This window comes from Gymnoscopelus braueri, assembly GCF_963280865.1.
Source record: "Gymnoscopelus braueri genome assembly, chromosome: 16".
NCBI lineage: Eukaryota > Metazoa > Chordata > Actinopteri > Myctophiformes > Myctophidae > Gymnoscopelus > Gymnoscopelus braueri.
In genome coordinates, this window is record NC_137616.1 from 35,764,958 (window position 1) to 35,791,010 (window position 26,053).

At 41.5% G+C, this 26,053-nt stretch overlaps 2 protein-coding genes across 2 annotated transcripts in view; one reads left to right on the top strand and one right to left on the bottom strand.

Annotated features, from left to right (window-relative positions):
• LOC308103590 (E3 ubiquitin-protein ligase pellino homolog 2-like) overlaps positions 1-26,053 on the bottom strand; it is a 243,242-nt gene that overhangs the window by 17,202 nt on the left and 199,987 nt on the right. The window lies entirely within an intron of this gene.
• On the top strand, positions 7,018-23,225 carry LOC308103376 (methylmalonate-semialdehyde/malonate-semialdehyde dehydrogenase [acylating], mitochondrial-like). The gene is made up of 12 exons (XM_080453321.1): positions 7,018-7,166; positions 7,502-7,543; positions 7,856-7,930; positions 8,611-8,772; positions 10,148-10,226; positions 12,346-12,648; positions 14,145-14,266; positions 14,620-14,809; positions 15,614-15,795; positions 20,032-20,211; positions 20,870-20,968; positions 21,573-23,225. The coding sequence occupies exons 1-12, from the start codon at positions 7,125-7,127 to the stop codon at positions 21,672-21,674; spliced, it is 1,578 nt and encodes a 525-aa protein (XP_080309447.1). The 5' UTR covers positions 7,018-7,124; the 3' UTR covers positions 21,675-23,225.

Genomic DNA, 26,053 nt, shown 5'->3' on the forward strand with positions numbered 1-26,053 from the left:
GTTTGGGGCCTTTAGCATGCTGCAAACTGGAGTTATGGCTGTTTAAAGCCCAGCCAATAGGAATACAGAGGGGGCGGAGCAATGGTGTGTCCCTGGTGTGGCTATTCTGATGGCAGACCCCTGACCAGTGTTGGTGGCTGGTGCCAAGTTTGGTGCGGATCGGAGCAACGGTGCGCCTCGCAGGTCCGCATGTTACGTTTGTGATGTCTGTCCAATTCGCCCACCCACCGTGCGCCCTCCCACCCACTGTCGGTTGACCCTCTAGGCAATTTTAATATAGGAGGATAGCTGATCTATAAGCTCACAATGCACGAGCGTTGTGAGCTTGTAGATCGGCTGTTTTATCTGAAGCATAAAATAAGGTTTAAGTTTTAAAACTGATGGTGATGCTTTAGCGGAGAATATTAAAGTTTGTTGACCCACTTTGAGAACCACTACATTAGTCAATCAGAGAAACATTTATGATATGACAACAAGCCATTTGATCTCAAGAAATGGAACTAAATGGGTCGTGGGGTATTATAGGCCTATATTATAGCTGCAAGGTAACTTTTAAGTGACAAAAATATAAGTCTGTCATGCGTGTCACCACGGCATGGCAACTGGGGCCAACAGATTTTTTTTTTATTCATTTGATTCCTTTTTTATTCATTTAGTTGATTATTGATTCTAATTTGATAATGAATTTATTTAGGGAGGCAAAACACCCAAATGTTGTCTAACACCCAAATCTGGCCCTGTTGCAGTAGCCTACATGCCTTTGGAGGCTTGCCTCTATGCCAACTCTGTCATAAACCAATTACTCCTCCTCTATGCTTTAATGCTGAACGTGCCTGCATGTATTACATGGCTTTTTGGCACGAAAGTGTTGACATGGCTTAAGTGGGAAATCGTGTTTCTCTGTGGGCCTAGCTGGCACCCATCACGCTACCTAACTATACACAGGGTCATAATGGCGTGCCTCTATATGCATATAGGACTATTAAAGAGAGTCTTCTCTTTGCAGGGAGATTCGCAGACTCAGTGTTTTTATCCAAAGAACAATGGCCTTACGCTGGTCCTCTTGGTATTTGATAATATAAGGGTTCGTTGTCGTCCAAAGAGCTACCCTGAGGATTTCTCTGCTAGATCAATAGTTCCATCCAGCTACAACAGACACACTTCAAATCAATAGGAATAGCTTGTGTGTGTCTGTGTCTCTATGTGTGTGTGTGTGTGTGTGTGTGTGTGTGTGTGTGTGTGTGTGTGTGTGTGTGTGTGTGTGTGTGTGTGTGTGTGTGTGTGTGTGTGTGTGTGTGTGTGTGTGTGCGTGTGCGTGTGTATGTGTGAGAGAGAGACAGAGAGAGAGAGAGAGAGAGAGAGAGAGAGAGAGAGAGAGAGAGAGAGAGAGAAAGAGAATAAAGAGAGAGGTGGGTGGGTTGAGCATTCACAACTCGTCCAGGGCGAGAATGGAATGATCTCTCAAAACATTTCTAATATGCAAGTGCACTCTTTGGAATAAACACACTGACAAAATACGCAGCCGTAGCTAAGTGGGTAGAGAGGCTGTCTGGAATCGGCAGGCCACCGGTTCCCCCCCCCTGACCTGACCAGTCTAAGAGTCTATTACAGTGTCCCTGAGCAAGACACTTACCCTACCTGCTCCCTGGCTGCCATATCAATGGCATCCACTGCATAGTAAGTATGGGTAAATGCAGAGGACACATTTCACGCATGTACAAATGTACTGTAGCAAATACCCCATCGACAGCTAAAGGGCACACAATCAAAAATCAGGTGCAAAAAGGAATTATAGATGTTTCAACAGCACAGTGTCTTCTACAGACAAAGAAGACACTTTGTAGTACTGTCGAAACATCAGCTATTCTTTTTTGCGCTTATTAAAAGTTTTTAAGATGACCCGAGTGCTCCAGCTTCTTCATTTTTGATGCTGCTTTGGTCCCTGTCTGAGAAGCACTGGCCCTCATCCTTAAAATAGGCTTTAGCGTGTGAACTCTCTCAAGTCGGGACGCAATTAATGTATATTTCTCAGTAGCAGTTTGAAATTATATCCCAGCCTTTGACGGCGGTGGAATCCACATGGTAATGATTTATTCACTGCATGGCACAACAGCAGGAAACAAACTTTTTATTCAACAGTGGCTACTTGGATTTACATTCTTGCCAGACAAATTAATCTCCAAGCTGTTCAAATAGGCTCAATGGGAGAAAGGCGTGAAGACAGACTGTTATGCCTGCCAAAAACAGCTAGAAGAACAACTGTCTTTTACCTGTGGCAGGCAGCCAAACTTCATCATCATTCTGTGACTGTAGTGTCAATGTCAAGCCTGTTTCATGTGACATCTGTCTCATCACCAGTCGTCATGTGCTCACAGTACATTATATACATTTATATGATGCCAATGACACACCTTGACTTATATTACATGTCGGTTCACAGTAAAAAATGTATTTGAGTGTACAAAATGGAACCAAATAGACCTGTAACTCAGAGAGCGTAGAGATGACGGTTCCGTTTGATTCCATTTGTACGCTCTTGGAGTCAAATGAGCACTGAGGATTATACTGTGTCGTCATTGATGCCCGCGGAGGAAGTCTTTGTAGGTGAGGGTGTCTGCCCGTTCTCCCGTCTGGCTCTTCTTCTCTAAGAACAGCCCCATGGTGTCCTGCGGGGGGACAGCGATGCTGCGGCTCCACAGGGGGTCCGTAATCCCCAGTAACTCGCGCACATATGCAGAGATGCCCTGTAGTGGCAGACAGGATTGAGGGATAAGTCCTTTGAACTGGTGTATCTAGTATATGTGTATGTAGGCATCTCTACTCTCTCTCTCTCTCTCTCTCTCTCTCTCTCTCTCTCTCTCTCTCTCTCTCTCTCTCCTTCTCCCCCTCTATGTAAAACCACTGCTGTTATGTGCAATCCTGTCAACCCCATTTTATGTCCCGACCAGTGGTTTGACAAATACTGACCAAAACTCAGAGCTTATGACTTAATGACAACAAACCTAACCTACGGAAGGAGCAGCTCAGGCTCAGCTAAATCAAATCTATGCACACAATCCATTGTGTAATCTATTCTGTGTTTGTTGATATACAATCATTTTCTCCCACATAATATAATTTATATATTATATACAGTATTAAAGATTCTTTAAATAAGGGACAAAACATGATCTACCTTGGAAAGTCTTATTTATGTAAAAAGAAAAAAAAACATTCAAAAACCAAAAGTACTTAAAAAGCTGTAAAGAAAATATAGAGAATATTATCACATTCATAATATTTTGTCTCACGCCAAATATTGTGCTGTAAAACAGTAAACTGAACACTGAAAGTTTGGACGATCCTTAAAGTTTGCTGCCAGCCAGATGGGTTTTGGCTGCTTTCTGTCCCTCTATAGCCATTTGGAAAACCCTAACAGTACTTTTTACCGGTTGGCACAAAGGTAGGTAAAGCTTGATTTATTGTGCAGCAACTGAGCTTACAGAGTGCCTGTTTTCAGCTTTAGACAGAATCAGGGCACTGGCATTATCAGATAAGCAGACAACTACATCAACCTCGGAGTCAAGTGTCTTGACTCCCAGTCTTACAGATGTGCCTATGCTGTGGAGTAACTCTTTTGATCAGGGGTCTTCAACGTTTTTCAGCCCAAGGACCCCTTAGCTGAGAGAGAGAGATGAAGCAGGGCCACCCCCCACTACATATTGTATAAAATTGTGTTGCAGATTAAACTTTTTCATAGTTTTCATTGATAGATTCATAGACTTGTTTGACAGCACTGTCATCAGTGTATGTTGGATTTATATTCTTGTGTATTTTCAGACATTTAACCACTTAAACCCTCAATACTTTGTAAACTTGACCTCTGGCTCTGTACTTAGTCTGCTCTTTTCCCCCTCTACTCCAAACCTCTTTGACTAAAATAGCCGATCTGCTATTTTTGGCAAAAGTTCTCCTCAGAATAGGAATGCTAGGGTTCAATTGGTTAATGTAAAAAAAAATCCTACCACACCAAGATTTGGCGGCCCCCCTGTAGTAACTCTGAGGACCCCCGAGGGGTCCCACACCCCCTGTTGAAGACCACTGCTTTAGATTCATTGTCAGCTGGAAGAGTCCCCCCACATACATAGAAGATAAGATAAGATAAATCTTTATTGATCCCCATGGGCAAATTCAGGTAAATAGAAACAGCAGTAAGCACAGGATATTTACAGCAGACCGCTTGGTTTGACTGAGTAGTTAGTATATTCCATCAATAACTATAAGTATAAAATGTACAATCTAACACCAGAATCAGCTTTATTGTCACATTACAGGTTTACAGGTGTAAAGATATATTTGTTCTCTTTTTTTCGTGCATGCTCCATCATTTTGTAGTTTTTGTGAGAAGAGGGAGGATACAGTGTATGCATGTGTCAGCAGAAAGGTGACTGTGTAACCCTAACCATTGGTATCTGTATAATATATGTATCAACAGTGAATATAATGACTGCTCTGCAATTAAACCAAAGTTACATAGAAAACGATATTTAAAACCAATAACCGACTTAATCTTGCTCAAACACCAGAGGTAGCTCCACTGATCACGTCCAACCCAGATTTGGCACAAACAAGGGAACAAAGGGTTGAATTCGTTCTCCTGCTATGCAACAAAAATGTGGAATGCCCTACCAACTCCAGTGAAGGAGTGTAAAACCATACTCTCCTTCAAAACTGCCCTAAAAGAGTACCTTCAGGTGGCTGCAATTCAAAACTGTCCCCTTTTAAAAGTCATACCCCCCCCCCCCCCCGCCCACCCCCTTTTCTGAACATATTTTAGTTTTTCTTATTTTTCATTTTGTAAACTGTTTATGATGTTTTGCATAGTAGTGTATCTGTCTGTCATTTAATGTCACTATGAGTACATGGGGACCCCATTTGAAACAAGCCATTAGGCTTTCTTGGGTTTTTCAATCCTATTTAGTTGACCTTGTATTTAAACTGTAATTTCATTTGCTTTTTTTCCTGCAAATTTCTAAATAAAGTATTCAATCAATCAATCAATGTAGGTTAAACGAATAATCTTTATTTTTTAATTTGGGGGGGGTACTATTTTAAACATTGAACTATGTCTTTAATACACCTTAGAGCTGTTGTGTGGAAATAAATCAATCAATTATCTAGTTCTAGGCAACATAGAAGGGGGGGGGGACTTTTTTCTTATTTCCACACAACAGCTCAGGTGTATTAAAGACATAGTTCAATGTTGAAAATGAGTGGTATTCCCCTTTAATCCTGTATTATACCTATACTGGTGCTGTACAAAAGTAGTGAAAATAGTTAAAAAAAAAAAAAAACCTTTCATTAATCGTAATCGAGGCAAAAAAATAAAATAATCGTGATATTGATTTGATGTCATATGCTCAGCCCTCCTGTATATACAGTCTATTCATGAAACGTTTACAGCCGTTATCCTGAAGAGGCATATCTGTCATGGCTCTGTAGTGTACATCCCAGTAGTCCATGTGTGAATGTGCCAGAGTCAGGCTGGAATCAGTAATCCAAGAACAGAACAGAACACATGCGGGTCAGACTTGGTTGAGGAGCCTGGGGGTTACTAGCACTAAGGACTGTCTAGGTCGCTTTGTTTTGTGCTGGCATATGATGAGTACAGTACACACACACACACACACACACTCGCTCTCATGCTTTTTTTACCTTCATATGCGTGAAGTCTGTGATTCCTAGTCTCGGTAGATGGATGCAATTTACATAAATCAGCTTCCTGCCTGTGATGCAGTTCTCTGTGAAACAGACCTGTGATAATATAAATTAGCATTGCTTAGCACTTGTCTCAAAGCACCAGAGTCAATTCCATTTTTGTAATTACTGTTTCAAATTACGTGATATGTTGCCGGTAAGCACATTGTGCTGCAACTTGTCTCTGAAATATACAAAATAAATATGCAATATAAATAATTGATTAATTGATTGATTCCTATGAAATGGCATTTGAAAAGTAGATATAGTCTGTATACCAGAGGTTCTCAAAGCCTGGTCCGCCAGGGACCCCTAGGGGTCATTGAGTTACCACATACCACATACCACGGGGTTCCAAGCAAAATGACTTAATATAGCTTGAAAACCAGTTTGACCACTTTAGCCCTATTTATACTTTGGCTATTCGAAAATAGCCGATCTACAAGCTCATCAGCCAGCCTAATCTAGAATAATAATAAAAATGTGGAATACTTTTAAAAAGAATCACACAAATCTTATCTTATGGGGGCCCCTGGCACACAATCATTTCAGATGAGGGTCTGCGGCCAAAACAATACATGATCAATTTGGGGGTCCGTGTGACATGAAAATGTTTGAGAACCACTGCTTTACTGTGTTGAATTGAACCTACCTACCTTGTATTGTGGATATCCTATGGATTCTATCCACTGTGCAACATCTTGGCAACTCCAGTGTAGGAACGCCATGTCCTCTGTTTACGTTGTCATGGCAACAGCCAGGCAACGACAAGTGATCTATGTTCTGCTCTCCTGGTCCTGGCATAAAGAAACGATTCAAGTAAGACATAATTATGGCCTATAAGTAGTGAACGTGTCGTGTTGACAAATTTTATGAAACATTGTCAATAACTGATGCACATTATTATGATTTTAAAAGTTAAATTGCTTAAGTAAAGGAATTCATAGAGTTAGAAACAACAGCACCACTTTGAACCAATGGGAGTTATTTGGTTCAGCGGAGGCGGGCCTTATTGTAAAGAAATCAACGTTGATTGGTTTCACGTCTGGAGAGTAGCCAATCGGCTTCGTATAATTAGGGGCGGCTCTGGATCTAAGTGAACGGATTGGTTGTAACTTGTGGAGTCGTCTTCTTTGTCCCGCCCACCTTCGGCGGAAACGGTGACAGCGGACGTGCAGCTTTCACAGATCAACAAAATACGTGCACCGCCTGCCTGCCACTGCTGACAACCCCGGGCGCACTTATAGATCGCATAAGAGACGCAGCATTTGGCCTCTTGACGCGCCCGGTTCTCCTCTGTGGGACTGTCTGCCTGTCTGCTGGGTCGCTGCAAGGTTCTCTGGAGCTGCAACAAGGAGAAACATTAGCAAACAAAACACGTCTGATCCATGATGGCAGGAATGCTCGCCAGGCGTCTCTTGAAGAAGAAGGTATAAACACAGTTCATACTTTTCTTTAGTATATTTTTGCAAGACAGTCGTATTACAATGCTATAGGGTAGCTAGCAAAGCAAAGCAAAGTATAGTTGCCTCGCAGAGTAGTAGACACGTTGCGTTCACTGCTCCTCTAGGCTCTAGCAGGCATTATGTTATTATATAAGAAGTTTTGTTTTGTAAGTGAACGGATTTACCAAGTGTATTTAAAGGACACAATGTATCTAATGTTTGCTGTTTGTTTTGGGCTCCAATAATGTAATGCAATGTATGAAACTGAACTCTTGTTTAATAATAAATATATAATATGTAACTTTCTTTCTTTCTTGCAGGCCCCACTCCAGTTGGGTCGCATGTGTTACTCTGCTTCTGTGGTAAGCAGCCCTCCTGCACTCATGAACTAATATCAGTGGTTCTCAAAAGTGGGTTCCTTGAAGCGGAGGTCCAAATGGACCCCTACAGGTCTCCGGGTCCATTTGGTTACATTTGTACACTCTCAAGAGTTATGGGGGTCCTTGAAATTAAAAAAGTTTGAGAACCATTGGTTGAACTATATTAACTCATGAGTGTCCATTTATTCATTGATAAACATTGATGGATATACCATATAAATGGCATTAGTGGTGCTTGTAGCAGCCAGAGAAGAGCTTATACTAGTAATAACTCTGCTTCTACTATTCCCCCAGCCCACCACCAAGTTGTTTATTGACGGCAAGTTTGTCGAATCCAACACGACTGAATGGATCGACATTCACAACCCTGTAAGTATTTAAGTATTTGTTCTGAATGACACCTAATCCCCCCCCCCCCCCCCCTCCACGCACGCACGCACGCACGCACGCACGCACGCACGCACGCACGCACGCACGCACGCACGCACACACACACACACACACACACACACACACACACACACACACACACACACACACACACACACACACACACACACACACACACACACACACACAGCCCCGGCAGTAATGTAAGATGTGTTGTACATGAGCACAAAAAAGCAATGCAGCCTTGTAATAATGATTTGTCTCGAAGCTACAGAGGGAGGAAAATGAGCTTGTGTGGAAATTGGAGCCCATTCTACACAGCCAGTTGAATTTAACCTTGACGCGTTGATGCATTCATTTCCTTTAACTCCAGTGCTGGCGGCAGTCCGCTCGTTTGTGTTTGCGTTTTTAGCCCTCCAGCAAGGCAACGATTGACGATTATAGCATTCAAAAACAGCCATCATCTGCTCACACAGCCCTGTAGAATGAAATACCTGTGAATTGTTCTTAACGTAACAAAAAGTCCCTGGTTATTGATATTGATGGCCTAATGTACGGCCGGTAATACGATTTATTACGTCCTGCAGCCATGCTCTCGAGGTGTAAATGCAGTCTCACCGGATTGTCTTCTTGTCTCGTGTGCCGTTTTCTTTGTTCAGGCCACTAACGAGGTGGTATCACGGGTCCCCAAAGCCACCCAGGAGGAGATGCTGGCGGCCGTGGACTCGTGCTCCAGGGCCTTCCACTCCTGGTCGGAGACCTCCATCCTCAGCAGGCAGCAGATCTTCCTCCGCTACCAGCAGCTCATCAAGGACAACATTGTAAGGAAAGCACCCCCCCATGGGTCTTAACCCTTTAAGACCGGGAACGCAACTGTGTATCATTTTAAGATTTCTTTGGCTATTCAAAAATCGCAGATATACAAGAGCCTTGTAGATCTGCCATTTTTTTTGAGAAATCGTGAAAATGTGTACAAATCTTTAGTTTGAATATATATATATATATATATATATATATATATATATATATATATATATATACTTTTTTAAAGTGAAATTTTTACTCAAATCTTTGCTTCTGGGGATTCTACTACTGTCTTCTAAATCTAAAGTTTTTTTATATATATTGTTTTACTTATGTTGCTATATTATCAATGGGTTTCAAACTTTTTTCATGTCAAGGACCCCCAAAATGATATGTATTTGTCCGTGGACCCCCTCTCATCTAAAAATATTTTGTTCCGGGGACTCCCAGAAGCAAAGATTTGAGTTCAATATATTGAGCTAATAGAGCCGGCCAGCTTTCTCGGGATGAATTGAATCTTGACCATGATGGCAAATTTTGTGTCAGATCCTCTGTCTAGGTGACACAATCTAAATGTCTCCATAGAAGAGCAGGGAGACAAAATACAACCACCCCAATTGTACACTTGAACCCTAGCATCCCTAATCTGGGAAGAACGTTGGCAGAAATTAGAAGATCTACAAGCTTACAACCCAGGATTGTAGATCGGCTATTTGCGGCGAAGAGATTTGGTGTAGAGTGGGGAAAAAAGCAGACCAAGTACAGAGCCGAAGGTCAAATTTACAAGTGGTTAAATGTCTGAAAATACACATTAACCTGAATCCAACATAATAGAAAGGTTATATATATAAACAAGCAAACAAAAAACATGAATTCAATCAACACTGTTGATAGTGCTGTCAAACAACTATGAAGCTAACAAATCTATGTTTAAGTTTAATCTGCAGACTGCAACACTTTTATACAGTATGTAGTGGGGGTCCCTGCTTCATCTCTCGCTCTCTCAGCTAAGGGGTCCTTGGCCTGAAAAACGGTGAAGATCCCTGCCCTAGGCAATAATGACCGTATTCCTGATTTTCTACCGAAAATAACAGATCTTGTACATTTAAAAGATATATATATTTTGGTTATTCATGTATTCAATTTAAATATCTCATCATACTGGAGGATTTATTACTCAGCACTATACATTATTCTTTTCTTATGCTGATGTGATCTGTGATTGATTAACAGGGACTTGAATGATTTTCGGTACATTAGTCATGAGATTGCAAACCTTGGAAATGTCTGTCTGGAATTATGTTTTTAACTAATACTTTAACTGGCATTGAGTTGTTAAGCATGACCAAGCAATGACCGTAAAACATTTGTTTATATAATTTTTTTTTGCAGAAAGAGCTAGCAAGGCTCATCACTCTGGAGCAGGGCAAGACTCTGGCTGATGCAGAGGGAGATGTGTTCAGAGGACTGCGTAAGCACACACCACACTAAGGCTGCAACTAACCATTATTTCGTTGCTGACGGGCAGAAACCTCTCATCTCCATATTCTAACTTTTTGTGTTTTCTTGTAAATTAATTATCTACCTACTTGATCATACTACAGTGTCACACCAAAGCATCAAAAGTAGCATATCTACCAGCTGGAAACGCGGCGGGAAGCGACGCGTTTTGAGCTTGTCGATCTGCTGCTTTTGCTACTTCTGAATTTGAATCCTGAAAAGTAACAGTTTTGGACATATGAGGTTTCCGCCCGACAGAGACGATTTTATAATTGAATAATCTGCAGGATATTTTTTCACTTATTAAAATTAATCTATGCAACCATAAGATTATGGTAAAATAATGTAATTAAGTACAAATCGATGGTAAGTGTTGATCACAAGTTATCAAAGCCCAGATAACTGAAATTGCTTTATACGTTTATTCAGCAGTCAAAACGAAAACAAATTAAGCACGCACAGCACGTGCAACAACGAGCATAGCAGATCTACATGCTCACAATGTATTATGAGCTTGTAGATCAGATATAACTTTGCTGTTTGACATGCAACAAACTATATAGGCTTTAGTTTAAGTGGTTAATGCCCTGACCACGTGCTCCTTGTGAGTTGTGAGGGCGCGGGTTTGAGTCCGACTACTGTTTCGCGTGCCTCCCCTCTCTCTGCCCTCGGTTATCCTGTCTCCTGTGTATACTCTCAGGAACAGTTATTAAGCGTCCTCAGAACCACTGCACTGCATGGTGCATTGGAAAAGGGCCCTAAGCATGCTCGGAGAGATCCAATTCCCCCCATGGGAACCTTTTAAGCCCCGTTGTCTTTTAACCAACTTTTCTCCCGACAGGTCTTCATTTATCACTCCCTGATCCCATTGCTCTTGAGTTGATAGCTCAATCTTAATTGGCTTGAGGGTGACCATTATTTCTGTTTGAGCCGGACACACCAGCCAAGCATGCTAAATGAACGTGGTGTAGCAAAGTTTTTAAGCATTCCATTTAAGCCTGACGGCACATGCAGTATAGGCTTATAAAAGCTTGAATAAATAGATAATATTTGAAGTCTTGACATTAAACGTTGATCTTAATGTGACCATCTGAACATCTTGTTAAGGTGTAATTATGCATGCCATATGGAGGCAGCAAAATAGTTGTATTTCACTGGTGCTGGGTCGAGTCTTGTAAGACTAAGGCCAGCGTAATTATATTTTATTTAATGTAAAACCTAAGGGTGACCATGCTTTCTTCTCTCTGGAATAAACGTATATCTTAAAAAAAATTACGCCATGGCTCTGCAGGAGGCTAGCCGCCTATTAGGCGGTCGGTCTGTTTGTTTGTCCGGAGCTAATCTCTTAAACCGCTCTACCAATCAGCGCCAAATGTCCTGTGTATGCTGCCAGTAAGCTACCTATTGTAACTAAAGTCCAATTCATACTTGTCGGCGCGTCGAAAATAGCTGGCCTACAAGCTCATAACGTGTCGTGGATGCGACAAGTAGGTCTGCTCATCTCGGCACGCTACACTATGGACCATAAATTAAGAACAGGTTGGCCACATGAAGACCGAGATTCATATTGGACACGCCGTTTCATGGTTCGATTATTTTTTAAATTGTGCAAGAGGGCACATTTTAAACTACCATATCAAGCACTTGAGAGTTCCATTATGAAATGATTAATGACTCACCTTTTTATTGCATCAGATTAACAGAGATGCTGTTACCTGTGCATGGATTAAAGTTCTCAGTCGCCACGACTGATTTCAGTCATTTTTTGGATTCCATACGTCAGCAAGTCGGCATGTCTTCTATGAAAGCATGTTGCATAGCGAAAATAGACGATCTACAAGCTCTCAATGCATCGCAGACGCATTGAGAGCTTGTAGCTCTGTAGCTATTTTTTTTTAAAGACTGGAGCATTTGAAGTGGTCAAACTAGCAATCTGTTTAGAAGCATTTTCCATAAAACTCTAATGGTCTTGGATATTTCATAAAGGCAAAGGTTAAAGCCTCAGTCTGTAATTTCTTTACCTGGTTGGCAGTATGTAGAACAGCAGGAACAACATTACTAATACAAGTGTGCTCCTCTCTGCCCCCTAGAGGTGGTTGAGCACGCGTGCGGCATCACGTCCCTGATGCTGGGAGAGACACTGCCGTCCATCACCAAGGACATGGACACGTACACCTACCGCCTGCCCATCGGCGTGTGCGCCGGCATCGCCCCGTTCAACTTCCCCGCCATGATCCCCCTGTGGATGTTCCCCCTCGGCATGGTGTGCGGAAACACCTACCTGATGAAGCCGTCGGAGCGCGTCCCGGGGTGCACCATGCTCCTGGTCAAACTGCTGCAGGACGCCGGGGCGCCGGACGGAACTGTCAACATCATCCATGGCCAGCACGCAGGTAGGAGTGTGTGTGTGTGTGTGTGTGTGTGTGTGTCTGAGAGAGAGGGAGAGAGGGGGACGAAGATGATGTATCGGTTTCGATTGAATAGTAGAAAAGTATCTGTGTCATTTTAGATTTCTTTGGCTATTAAAAAATAGCAGATATACAAGCTCATAGCGCGGCACCGAGTGCCACGCTATGAGCAAAATCAAATACACAATTTTCCCTGTCCCTGGAACAAAATATTTTGAGATGGTGTTCCATGGCCAAATACATATCATTTTGGGGGTCCTTGACATGAAAAAAGATTGAGAACCATTGATATTATAGCGACATAAGTTTATGTTTATATATATTCAAAGATTTGCACAAATGTCAAAAGATCTTCAAGAGTGCGGCGCTATGAGCTTGTATATCTGCTATTTTTGAAAAGAAATCTTAAAATGACACAGATGCGTCCCGGTCTTAATGGATTAACAGTTTTCTAAAAGTACAGAGGTACAGTTATCCAATAATGCTAAAATGATAACGCAAAAAGCTCTGGGGGCTTGTTTCCATTGTGGTCCTATGTATTCAATTCATCAAGATGTATGACATACTATACAATAAATCATCGATACTAGGAGCAGTGAACGTATATTTACAGTAAAAATGGGGGGTCATTTCTTTTGGCAAGCTATAAGACTTGTCTAGGTCCAGTTGCAAATTGCAGACAGGTGCTCTTTTACGGCGGTTTTGAAGGAGGGTTTTTCACTTTTTGTTGGCCATTGGTAAGGCATTCCACATTTTGGTGGCATAATAGTAGAATGAATTCATCCCCATGTTTGTGCAAGTTGCTGTACTCTGTCGGTCTGGCCAATATATTGGCCATTATTTGTTTTTTTTTACGGCATACTGTATACATATCGGTAGTTATGAAGCCAACGTCATTATAGGGGAAAATGTCCTTTTTCAAAAATAAGCGGCGAGCTTGTATTTGCAAGCTTGTAGATCCGCTAGTTTTTGAATACAGCTTTTTTGTTTATTTGTATTTATATGTTTGCTTATAGATTAATTCTTCTGAAATATAGACTTTATTAAAGTTTTTCAAATGTATTAGAAAATGGATGCAATTCTGGACAAAATACCGGTCAGAACATCGGTTATCAGTGGTCTAGGACTGGTTGGGCTCTAGAGAGAATGCATGAAATTATGCTCTTGACTGTGAATATCTTGTGTGAAATATGGAAATGGGGTGTGTGTTGCGTTTAAGTTGAAACATTTCTCGGGATCATCTACAGTAAACACTAATGATGTGCCCCTTGGTGTATCTCAAGTAAGGGGGATTTGCATAATGTGTTAACACCTATATGTGTAGGTGTAATCTACCATACACCGTAGGCTGGAGGGCATCATTTACAACCCCGTATCCCATACTGTCCTGCCATTATAAAGTGCCTTGAGGGGGCGTCCGTGAAGATGAAACAGAATGGGTTCATATTCATAATGCCGACCATCCTTAACCTCCTGTCTAGCTGTGAATTTCATCTGTGACCATCCTGCCATCAAGGCCATCAGCTTCGTGGGCTCCAACCAGGCCGGGGAGTACATCTACGAGAGGGGCTCTAAGAACGGCAAGCGGGTGCAATCCAACATGGTACGTGATATTTCCGGTTAATTGGCCCAGTTCTAGTGGAGAGGCTGTCTGGGAATGTCCCCAGGTTGCCCCCGTCCCTGGTCTATGTGGCCAAGTCCATGAGCAAGACACTGTATTAATAGCGCCCACTGCTCCTAATAATAAGTAGGACGGGTTAAATGCAGAGTGTAAATGTACTGTGACAAATGCACCCCCTTTTCCTAAATTCGCAATTAGGAAGTCTGTGACCACCCACGCATCACCCTGAGTTGCCATCATATGTTCCAAAACGTCTTAATCTTGCTTATGCTATAGAAACCAAACCGGATCTTGGCAGCAAATCACAGAGGTTTTGTTTGTTTTTGTTTTTGTAGGGAGCCAAAAACCACGGTGTGGTGATGCCCGATGCCAACAAAGAGAACACTCTCAACCAGCTGGTGGGAGCCGCCTTCGGGGCTGCAGGCCAGCGTTGCATGGCTCTCTCAACCGCCATCCTAGTGGGCGAGGCTAAGGCATGGCTCCCCGAGCTGGTGGAGCGCTCTAAAGCGCTGCGAGTCAATGCAGGTGAGGTCCCACACCACATTAACCCTGGTGTGCCTATTTTTGGGCAAAGTTTCAAGAATTTTCCAATTGTGTTTTTCATAAACACAAGCTTATGCGTCACATCGCAATGCTATTTATCATATGATGGACAAATTAAGTGGGGAACTACATGAACCCAGCTAACGACCGCTTTCCCAGGGTGCTTGGCGGTGTAGGTCACGTAGTAGGTCGGGACGACCCGGATTTGATTGTCACGTCTCGCATGTGACTCTCCATTTCCCTCCCACTTTTCCTGTCTCTACACTGTCCTGCATATTTAAAGGTGCTGTCTGTGTCACTTAACAATCATTTTTGATGAGCGATGCCCTCATACAACAAAATGTAAAACAGGACATCATCAGGAGCCTGCTTTTCCCTGTTTTACCGTTGTTTTTCTTTGGTCAGTGTAAGGCTTTGTCGGCCAAGACGCGGAATTGCAACTTTTAGTATTTACTCTTTCTCTGACATTATGCAAAGGTATCGACTGCATGCTATCTTCTGTGGGCTCTCCAGTGTGGTGAAGCTAGAGGGCTACCCTGTGTGTCCACGCAATGTCATTGACATCATTTAGCGATAGCTGCCAGAATGTTATCTGAACTTCAACTAATAATTCATAAATGGTGGCAACAAGCTTAACCTCTTTCAACCTGGCATCACTATTTTGGGCATGTCATTATAGGCAAACATTTTCAAAGATCTGTTATTTTCGCTGTATAACATGTGTTTTTTGTTTTTATTTATCATTCTGTGTTGTTATGTGTGTGTGTGTGTGTGTGTGTGTTGTAGGTGATCAGCCCGGAGCAGACGTGGGCCCCCTGATCTCTCCTGAAGCCATGGCGAGGGTGAACTCTTTGATCCAGAGCGGCGTGGACGAGGGAGCCAAGCTGCTGTTGGACGGCAGGAACGTGAAAGTCAAAGGATACGAGAATGGAAACTTTGTGGGACCCACCATCATAAGCAACGTTACGGTGAGACACCCCCATGTCTGCTTTGACTGGGAACAGCGGCTGCACCAGTAGGCTTTACACATGAAATACTGAAAATGTGTCATTGGACAAATATGAGATAGAATTTTGTAGTGATATAGCATCCTTTCTGTGGATTAACTGCTCGCCACCTGGCATTCCTATTTATTCTTATAGTTTTCCTTTGAAACATTGTGAAAATAACCAATCTATTTTCCCTATCCGTGCCAATGAATATGGGGCTTAAATTGTTATCGCTGAGAACAAGTTCTATTTGCTTTTGATGTCTGGCATGTGCAATCCTTGTTCCTTATTGTGGCCTTGCATTCGGCAGATCCGCAATAAACATGACATTGATGCATCAAACCATAGAAAGAAATACATAGAATGGACATCATACGGACATCATAGCAACACTGATTCCTCCATGACACGTTTGTTCCATATGAAGATGCGTTAGTTATGGTATTCATACCATTAAGGCATTGTCTTATGCCCCAGCAAAGTAGGTGGCTGTGAACATGGAAATAGGGTGCCTAGCCATATTTTCAGGCACGTGCACACATGGACATCAAATTGGGCTTGAGCCCCTGCCCTTTTACCAGTCTTTAAAAAAGTGTCCTCTCCAGACCATGAATACAGCATTTACTATGGTGAAAGAAATGCAAATGCCCCCCTTCCCTGGCTGGCTGCACAAGGCTGTTCAAGAGAATTGCCTTTTCCGAAACTCTCCTCAACTTGAATGCAGCATTTTATGTTGAAAGAATTGCCCCCTCTATGTAGAAATCCATGCTGTAAGACACATCTCCAGTAAAGGCTTGATTATACTTAGTTGAGCATGGTGTGGTGTACCGAAAATAGCTGATCTACAAGCTCACTGTGAGCTTGTAGATCAGCTATTTTCGCTATTATCGCCAAGAGTGCCCTTTTAGACGTGTCAGCCCCTGCCCCTCAAACATTCTCTGCACGCGTCCACTGCATATATCTGTGCATCAAACTATTGACAAGACCCACTGATCAGAAGGTATTCTCATAACAGCCACTCATGAGTCATGTCTGATACCTCTCCAGTGGTAAGGAGGATGTATAGCGCTGCCCTTGACCTGATACTGGGGTATATACTGTACGTCACTACAGATTGTGTGTAGTCAGGTGTGAAACTGACAATGATCAGTCAACCTTGCACTGAAGGACCATCTTATTGGGTAAATTGAATAGATGGGGGTTCGTACTAGGGTTACAATAGGTCTGAAAAACCCCTGGTAAATTTCGGAAGGGAAGTTAAGAAATATGTTGCGTACAAAAAAAGTGATGACTACCGAGAGATTAGGTTTTTTATCAAATATAATGTAGGAATTGGGCAGGTGAGCGGCACATTCAGATACTCCCCATCAGATGAAAACTACATTCCAGAATTGTGTTGTTTAGCCCCTTGACTCTATGAAATTAGTTTGTCCAGTATAGCTGTGGATGTCTTGTCTTTTTGATTGTTTGATTAATCTATGCTAATTATTTGGACCATAAAATGTAGTTAAGTACAACATGATGGTAAATGCTCATCACAAGTTACCTGAACCCACACAGACATCTTGAAATTGCCTAATATGGTCTTGGTTCAACAACAAAAAAAGAAATTGCCTAATATGTTTACCCAGCAGTCCGAAACATAATTATGCAACATAAGAAAAGGAAAGAGCTGCACACTCATGAATTGCTCCGATAACGTTTATTTCTAAATAAATGGTAATTAGGTTTTGGCTTTATTTATGAATAAATGGACTGGTGTTGGAGAAAATGTATGAGTATGAGGCTGTCTTTTCTGTTAATGATTTGACTGCTGTCAGTCAGCAACTTAAAAAGTTACTTTTATGTGTTCCCCCTTCACAATAACATTCAACAAACAATATTCAACAAACAAGCATTCATATTTTGGCGAAATTGTTAATGTCACATATTCGATTTAGTTTTATGATATTTTATTGCAATTTAACTAAATACATTAGTCAATCCATTATTAATTTAATGGTTTCACCCTTGTGAAATGTATGTAACAATGCTGTAGTATTGTCAAGTATATGATAATGACTTGACTGTGCTGTATATCAATGTAGGTGTGAGTCACATAAAATGTCCTGGAAAGGAAAGATATCTCTTGTAAACAGTTGATAGAACTAAGATTTGTTTTTAATTGTTCCTCAAGGCTGAATAAGGCTGGTGAAATTATAACACAAACCATCTATCACAGGATTGTGTCCTTGTCACCGAAACAGATTTACTTAAACGTTGCTAATCTAACCGTCAACAAAAAGCCAATCTCAAGTGGAGAAAAGTCATGGTCAGTTTGACTTTGGCCCTCAGTCAAGGGGTTTCTTTGTGGGTTTTGTGACTTTCAGAAATGTTACTGACAAATAAGTTTGAACCTTGAGTTACTTACAATCAGGAGGAAGGATAGAGAATGATACTTGAAATCAGACGGATATAGATGTGCCAGGTTTTTGGGGAATATTTTAACACATTTTTGGTTGGCTTTTGTTCTTTCCAACATGTGATTGTAGCCAAATATATGATCAGATCCTCAAGGTGAGTCAAGGCTTAAGGGTGTGTTTAAAACACTAAACTACAGTACCTCACGCATGTTGGCCCATAATTTAGCAGTTAACGTGTGAACTCACACAGAAACAAGTTCTCTAAAGTGAACCTCTATCCTGAACTTTTTCTTATAAGGTGCACATGCACATATCCAATCTTCTCCGGCGCAAAATAGTTTTTGTCACATATTAATGTTTTTGTTGCGAAATCTTCTACGTCGTAAAACTCACCGTGAGATTGATTTCTGCTTTCACACGGGGGGCTATTATTCTCTATAAAGCAAATTTATTGCACCATATGAGAGCTGCCTTGAAGCGGTGAGCTTGTGAGGGGAAAAATGTGTTGCTCGTTCACAAAACCATCCGGCCCTCTCAAAGTGACAACCTACACCCATGTTTCCAATCACCGTTCCAGTGTTTGCATTAAATACGCTGCAATCCACCAATGTTTAAATGGTGTGTAAACCTGTAGCCTCCTTGGATTGCAATTTTCTGCTTGCATACTCCTGTCAATAGAACTTAACTTTGTACTTTGATGGATGTAGAAAATAGCTGTAATGTCTTTTGATACATAAAGTTCACGTACTGTAGCATGTGGCCGTCGGGATAAGTAGTCTAGATCAATTTGTTTCATTGGTGGATAAAAACAGAATATGTCTTTGATGTGAAGTGGCCCCTGAAACCATCTGGCGAATGGCTTTTGATACTGGTGCCTGATGGGTGAGGGCTATAATCTTTAATGAGGTGAGAAAATTATGCCTTAAAAACATTTACACCTTATGATGACACTAAAAGCAAACTGATTTACGTCATATGGTATGACGGCTATCATCTAACTTTATTGTAGCTGTAGTTAAGTTATTCTATTCAGAGAGTGAAAACTCGTATTACTACATCATTTTTTACCTTTACATCCATTTGGTTTGAACACTCAGAGTTAAATTAATATTGAAGATTTTGCACTGTAGATGTGGGTCCCCGAGATTTAAAAACGATTGTATCAAACGGAGGTCCGTGGCCGAATGCATATCGTCTGTCGGGTGGAAACCTCATATGTCCAAAACTGTTACTTTTCAGGATTTAAATATAAAAATGGCAGATTGACAAGTTCAAAACGCATCGCTTCGCGCCGTGTTTCGAGCTTGCAGATCTGCTATATTGGATACTTTTGTGTGACACTGTAGTATGAACAAGTAGGGCATTAACTCATTCACTGCCACTGACGTAAAAAACGTAATTTCTCCCGTTTACCAATCCTGCCACTGACGTAAACGTTTTTTTTTTTTTTTAGTTTTTGTTTCAAATTTGACCCAAAGACCAAGGAGATATGATTGTTTAAAGATCTAGACTCCCATCCACTTCCTTGTTAACTTAAAATTTAAAAATTCTGTATCTCGGCTCCTGAGTACTTTTTTTTTTTGATGAAAAATCTCTGGCAGTGGGCAAACGCGGCCAGCAATAATTGTGGCAGTGAATGAGTTAACTTACGAAAAACCTAAATATGGAGATGAGAGGTTTCTGCCCGACAGCAACGATGTCAAACTGGGAGTCCTTGATATTCAAAAGGTTGAGAATCGCTGACCTCTAGTACATTGTTGACTGTTGTGAGACTGGATGTGTGTGTGAGCATTGTTCTCCCGCTCTTCCCCAGTCTGACATGACGTGTTACAAGGAGGAGATCTTTGGCCCGGTGCTGGTGGTGATGGAGGCCGCCGATCTGGACGAGGCCATCGGCATGATCAACAGCAACCCTTACGGCAACGGCACGGCCATCTTCACCAACAACGGAGCCACCGCCCGCAAATACACCCACGAGGTGGATGTGGGCCAGGTACGTCTCTCTGCCCACTGTCTCTCACCTATTTTGCACAGCGAGGAGATGTTAACCACTTTCAACTTGGTGTCCCTATTTTGGGCATGACATTATAGACAAGAAATGGCAGATCTACAAGCGTTGCGGCGCGTTGGGAGCTTGTAGATCTGCTATTTTCACCACCCGACACCTTTGTACGTCGAAGTATAAAACACCCACACCCATCTGCCGTTTTATTCTTTGTTATGTTTGTTTAGAGATTTGTTATTTAGATAGGAGAGTGTATAGAAGCGGAAAGCGGGGTCTCTGTCTGGAATCAAACCAGGAAGAATTATGGATTGACGATATCCAGCCAAGGGAAAATAATTAAATAAACTGGAACTGCAGAAAGTAGAATATTTTATATTATAGTTGTGAATATACCGTATACAAAGCACTACATCATAAATGGAGAAATTTAACTACTGTCCAACAAAGCTACTGTAGGTAACAAGGACTCGAGGCAAGGTAAAGACCGATTCATACAGTCGCACGACTGTGTCTCGCGGCGAAAATAGCCGACCTACAAGCTCACAATGGGTCGTATCTGCGAAATGAAGAACACACTCTTGTTTACGGTTAGTGAATGTGTGAGTGATTCCAACCTGGTTGATGTGGTCTCATGTTGTTGCTACAGATTGGTATCAACGTTCCCATCCCCGTCCCACTGCCCATGTTCTCCTTCACTGGGTCCAGAGGGTCCTTCAGAGGAGACACCAACTTCTATGGCAAACAGGTAAACAAGGACTATATGTCATGGATGAGAAGACGACAAGAGTCACTGATAGGATGAAGATGATATCGTTGCTGTCAGGCGGAAACCTTGTATGTCCAAAACGGTTACTTTTCAGGAAATGGGAAAAAAGAACGTACCTAAGAACAGACGGGCCACTTTGAACCTGGCACCCTACTTTGAGCATGCCATTATAGGTTAAAATATGCCATATTTTTGCTATTTTCAAAAATAGATGATTTATAAGCTCATAGCATGTGGCTATCGGACACTTGAACAAATCAGCTACTTAAAAAGGGCATTAATTTATGAAAGAAAAAGATGAAACATAGAGAGAGTTTCTGCCCGACAGTGACGATATACAGTAATAGATAAACTCCCACCATGGCATAGTATGCATACATAGCCTCCTTTTCACTTATACTACATTGGCTGCCCTTTGTCGATGGGATGCTAAACTAATCATTTGAAATAATTTAAAAGAAACATTTTAAAAAATCGTACTTACTCGCAACCCTTAAAGATGGGTCCCAACAAAATGTTTGGGAAGCAAAAGGGCAATGAAGTTATCATCCATATAACTCCTGGTGGTTCTCCCATTCAACAGGGCATCCAGTTCTACACCCAGATCAAGACGGTGACGTCACAGTGGAAGGCGGAGGACGCCGGGATTTCGAGCCCGGCCGTTACCATGCCAACCATCCGCTAATGGAACGCACAGAATTGTGATCATACATCTAGCACAACCTTCGATGACTACTGATATATGCCTTAACACTCATGAAGGAGCTATGTTCAGCGAATAGGTACATCAAGTCCTTTTACCATCCGCAAATATGTTTTAGAGAGCACTTCTTGTCATGTATGAGGGTTTTGGGCTTTTTACAAAATGAACTGTTTTCTGCTATTTTGAACTGTACTTACTTGTACATTGATGTTATACAAACACTCCCTGTACAATTCTGTTTTACAATTCCTCCCTATTCAAACGCACTACGTCTTTGCAATAGTGGACGGAAGGATGAATGGTCTAATGTGGCACTGAAGGGTGTTGTGAATGGTGTAGTTGAACCACTTTCAATTTGGCGTCCCTGTTTTGGGCATGTCATTATAGTGAAAAAAAAATCTAAACTTTAAAAACAAATGGCCGATCTACAAGCTCACAACATGTAGCGATGCAACAAGTTGTGAGCTCATAGATCGTCTATTTCACCCGTAGTGAAAATGGCTGCTTAAGTGGTTCATAGGCTGACACTTCTCATTGTGTCTTCTGTTCCATTTCCTCTCTGAGAGGAAAGAATCATGTTGAATGTCGATTGCTTCCTTGACCCTCTTGTTCCGTCATTACCTTTTCTCAAAACCCTTGGCAGGGAAGGTAAAATCTTTATCCTGGCTCAGGTGGCAAATGAAGTCAAGTTCTTCCAATATCTTTCACCTGTTCTGTGTTTTGAGATAAATGTGTAGATGGCTAGGAGAAACCAGCTCTATGGAAGGCAATTATCAGAAGAACATTAACATGCCTGCTGCTGACTGCAGTTACATTTGAAATCATTTTTTAGCTGTTACAACTGTACCTTCTCGGCTGCTCAGTGTCTGAATTAGCATTGGTGTATGTGTGTGGTGCGTGTGTTGTGAATATGTATGTGTGTTACTCAAATGTTTGTGCTGTGAAGCTTAATTTACATGCCATTACACGACGGTGTCGCTTGTCGAAAATGTTTTTTTCAAACTTAACACGTTGCAACGTGTCACATAGACATTCCTGGTTGATGTTGTGTAGCGGCCACTCCTTTCCAATGTCATCATGTGTTGATGACCCCTTTATTTGTCGCTTACTCATACAGCAGCGAAATGTTGGTGGGACATGTTCGGCAAAGACCGTTCTAACGCAACAATACAAAAGATAATAATAATAATGTCCAGAAGACTTGGCCACTTAGCGGTCATCACAAAGAAGTGGTGTTGTCCTTATAAGCTCTGTTCTCCAGGTCAATCCCTTTCTCTCCTCGCTGTGGGAAGGACTATACTCTAGCCTTATTCATGCGGTATGCTCTACCCGGTGAGTCACCAGGGCGTCCCCAATCCCTTTCTCTTCTCGGAGCTTGTGGAAGAACACAACGCGTCTTTAGATTGCAAAATCTCATTTTCTTTTGCCAAGCGACACGTCGTGCTACGGATTATAAATTGGGCTCGATTACTGGTTTTTGTCATGGTGGAGCTGCATTGCAATGTTTTACATGCAATAAAACTTTACATTTGTTATTGTCTGGAATTATTTATGTTGGAATCCCTTTGATGAAAGATCATTTTTGTATACCTTGGTGATTAGTCAGACATCTTTTGGAGCAATTAGGGGATTGCTTTTAGGGAGTGTTTTAGTGGATTTTGAACTTTAGCTGCCCAAGTGTTGCTAAGTAAATATTTAAACTAGGGTGCCATTTACGTAGAAGGCGCAGATTACAGAAGATAACTGTAATGTAATGAGTCTGCAGTTTTGTGCTCGAATGAACACGTCGCACCCAAGGTTGTAATTTGGCTAAATGACCAGCTTTATTTAGGAATTCTATGTAAACATACAGTATATGTCTTTGTACACAGGAATAAAGATGCCAATCAAGATGTTTACTAATGCATTCCATGGACATAAAAGATGCTGCTGCATCAGGTCACGTTATGTTGTTTTGCAATATTCAGTCGGTGTAATTTCAGACGCTTGTTTTGACAGAATGTTCATTAGGTTAGTTGTAAAAATCAAAACATTAAAATATGCTCTTGTTGGCGGAAAATTAATTACTGCAGGCTTCCCTTGACTGCATTAAGTGTGCAGAAAATGGGTCTTGTGGGCTCTTTGTTTAGGTTTACTCAGCATGTTCATTGTTATGACTTCACCTCTGCGCCCTGTGTTGGATACACTGAGGTTGTGGAAAACAAAGTGTACTGCAATTTTTTTTCATTCTGCAGTCTAGAGCCCATGACCCAGATGGACACCAGAGCACATTTAACGCAAAAGGTACCCCAAACACTTCACACCCAGTTTTCCAGAAGGAGACACTTCACATTTGATTGAGTGAAATATTTATCGAAAATACAAGTGTATAATGCATAGAAAATACAAATCAATGTCTGAAATCACTCACTATACAGTCCACTATATAGTGAGTTTGTAAATGTTAAGTGAGAATTATTATACACTACTGTACGGTGTATATACCATCTTTGTGATGAAAGAAAAATGACGGATGGATGAGAGGAGAGAGCAAAGCGAACAATAATATGCTCAGTATAATGTTGCTGTCGGGCAGAAACCTCATATCTCCATGGTCTAACCTTTTTTGTAAATTAATGCCCTACTTGATCATAATACGACGTCACACAGAAGTAGCAGATCTGCAAGCTCGAAACATGGCACAAAGTTTTGAGCTTGTAGATCTGCTACTAGTTAACAGTTTTGGAAACGAGGTTTCCACCCGACAGACAACATCATAAAATTATATCTAAATGACGTTTGAAAAGGTGGCTATACAAGTGGAGGGAATTGCTAGTTGGACATTTAGTGTATTGAATGTACAATATTGGCCTATAAACATACATTGTAAATGTCTAGCATTTTCACACATTCAAAACCAGATATATTTGCAATGCGCTGGAAGCCTCTACTGTTCAATATGAAATTAAATCATAAAATATACAGAGCTTGGGTGAGGTTACCAGGGTGGACTTATTCTACTCCTGACATCCCAACACTGCACAACTGAATGAGTTCTGAATGTTGGGGGCGGGGCAGATTTAGCTACCCAAACACAATTTCCAACATTTATAAAACATGAGAATGTTAAATTATAACGTACGTACAGTTATTATGAAAAATATTAATGTCCGGGTGAAAAATATTAACATCCAGGATATTAATATTACATTTAAGTGTTGACAATTTATTGAAAAAGATTGAAGCATAAAAACAACATTACAGATCATAGCCCCAGGCCAGGAGGCCTGTGCTCCACTCCCCTCTAGCCCCCAGCAGGCCAAAAGCACCCAGAGCACCAATATCATACCCTTCTTATAGTTGTCCTCTCTAACAAAGATGCTGTCCTTGAATGGTCATATTCTATCTACAAGCATGTTACACATCGCTTATAGATAGCATCAATGGTATTGCTGAACCAGCTAGAAAGAGAATACTTTAGTGGAAACAGACCTTGGAACAGTTGTTAATGGTAGCAACAGGAGCTGTGGAAGGACTCCTGCTGTGAATTTAAACGCTCAATGGTTCACATACAATTAGATAGAACAGAAATGATTTTGAACACATTGGCATTCTAAAATTTCTATTAAACAGTATTTTCCCCCACATTTTTCGGCATTTTCCAGAATTGCCAGTATTCAAAAATGACCTGTTGCACTGCCTTTAACTTATCTCCACCAGGACGGCAGACATAGTTTTTGAGTGTGTCTGTTTGTGTGTGTGTGTCTGTCCACACCTAATACACAGATCAGCATAGTATTACTTGTGAAATGCAGACAGTAGGAATTAATGACATTAGACCCACCGTACGTCCAGGCTATGAGATACTGTACATGTCTGTGAGGCTATGGAGTGGAATTAGCCTGTCGGGTGCAAGCTTTATGGGATCTACGTAGGCTAGGCTATACTACTTGCCAATTAGCTCCTGTCGGCTGCAGGTATGCAACTACTGTGTTGTAGTTAATCATAAGGCATACAAAAATATATTTTCCAGAAAATGTCTCGCACCAACGTTCTTGTTGTTCCTTTTGATGAATATATATTATCTAGACTAGAGGGAGAGCATAGAGTATAATGATGCTCTCCTTCACAACACAGAGAGAGATCAAAGCTTGTTCAAGCATGCATGTTCATGCCACCTTACTGCCTGGATTTTTAAAGAAAATGAAGACAAAAAAGTCTCATGGTTCCACCGCTCCCATTGTCCTCTCAGTCATTCTCCTGTAGCTCCCAGGCAGGTTGGCAAACAGATGTTGTGTGTTGACCGGGGGGGGGGGTTTGTCCGTCACATTCCTCCAGCTGGCAGACCCTTGTGGCAACTGGCAAACTTTGCTGGCTAAAAC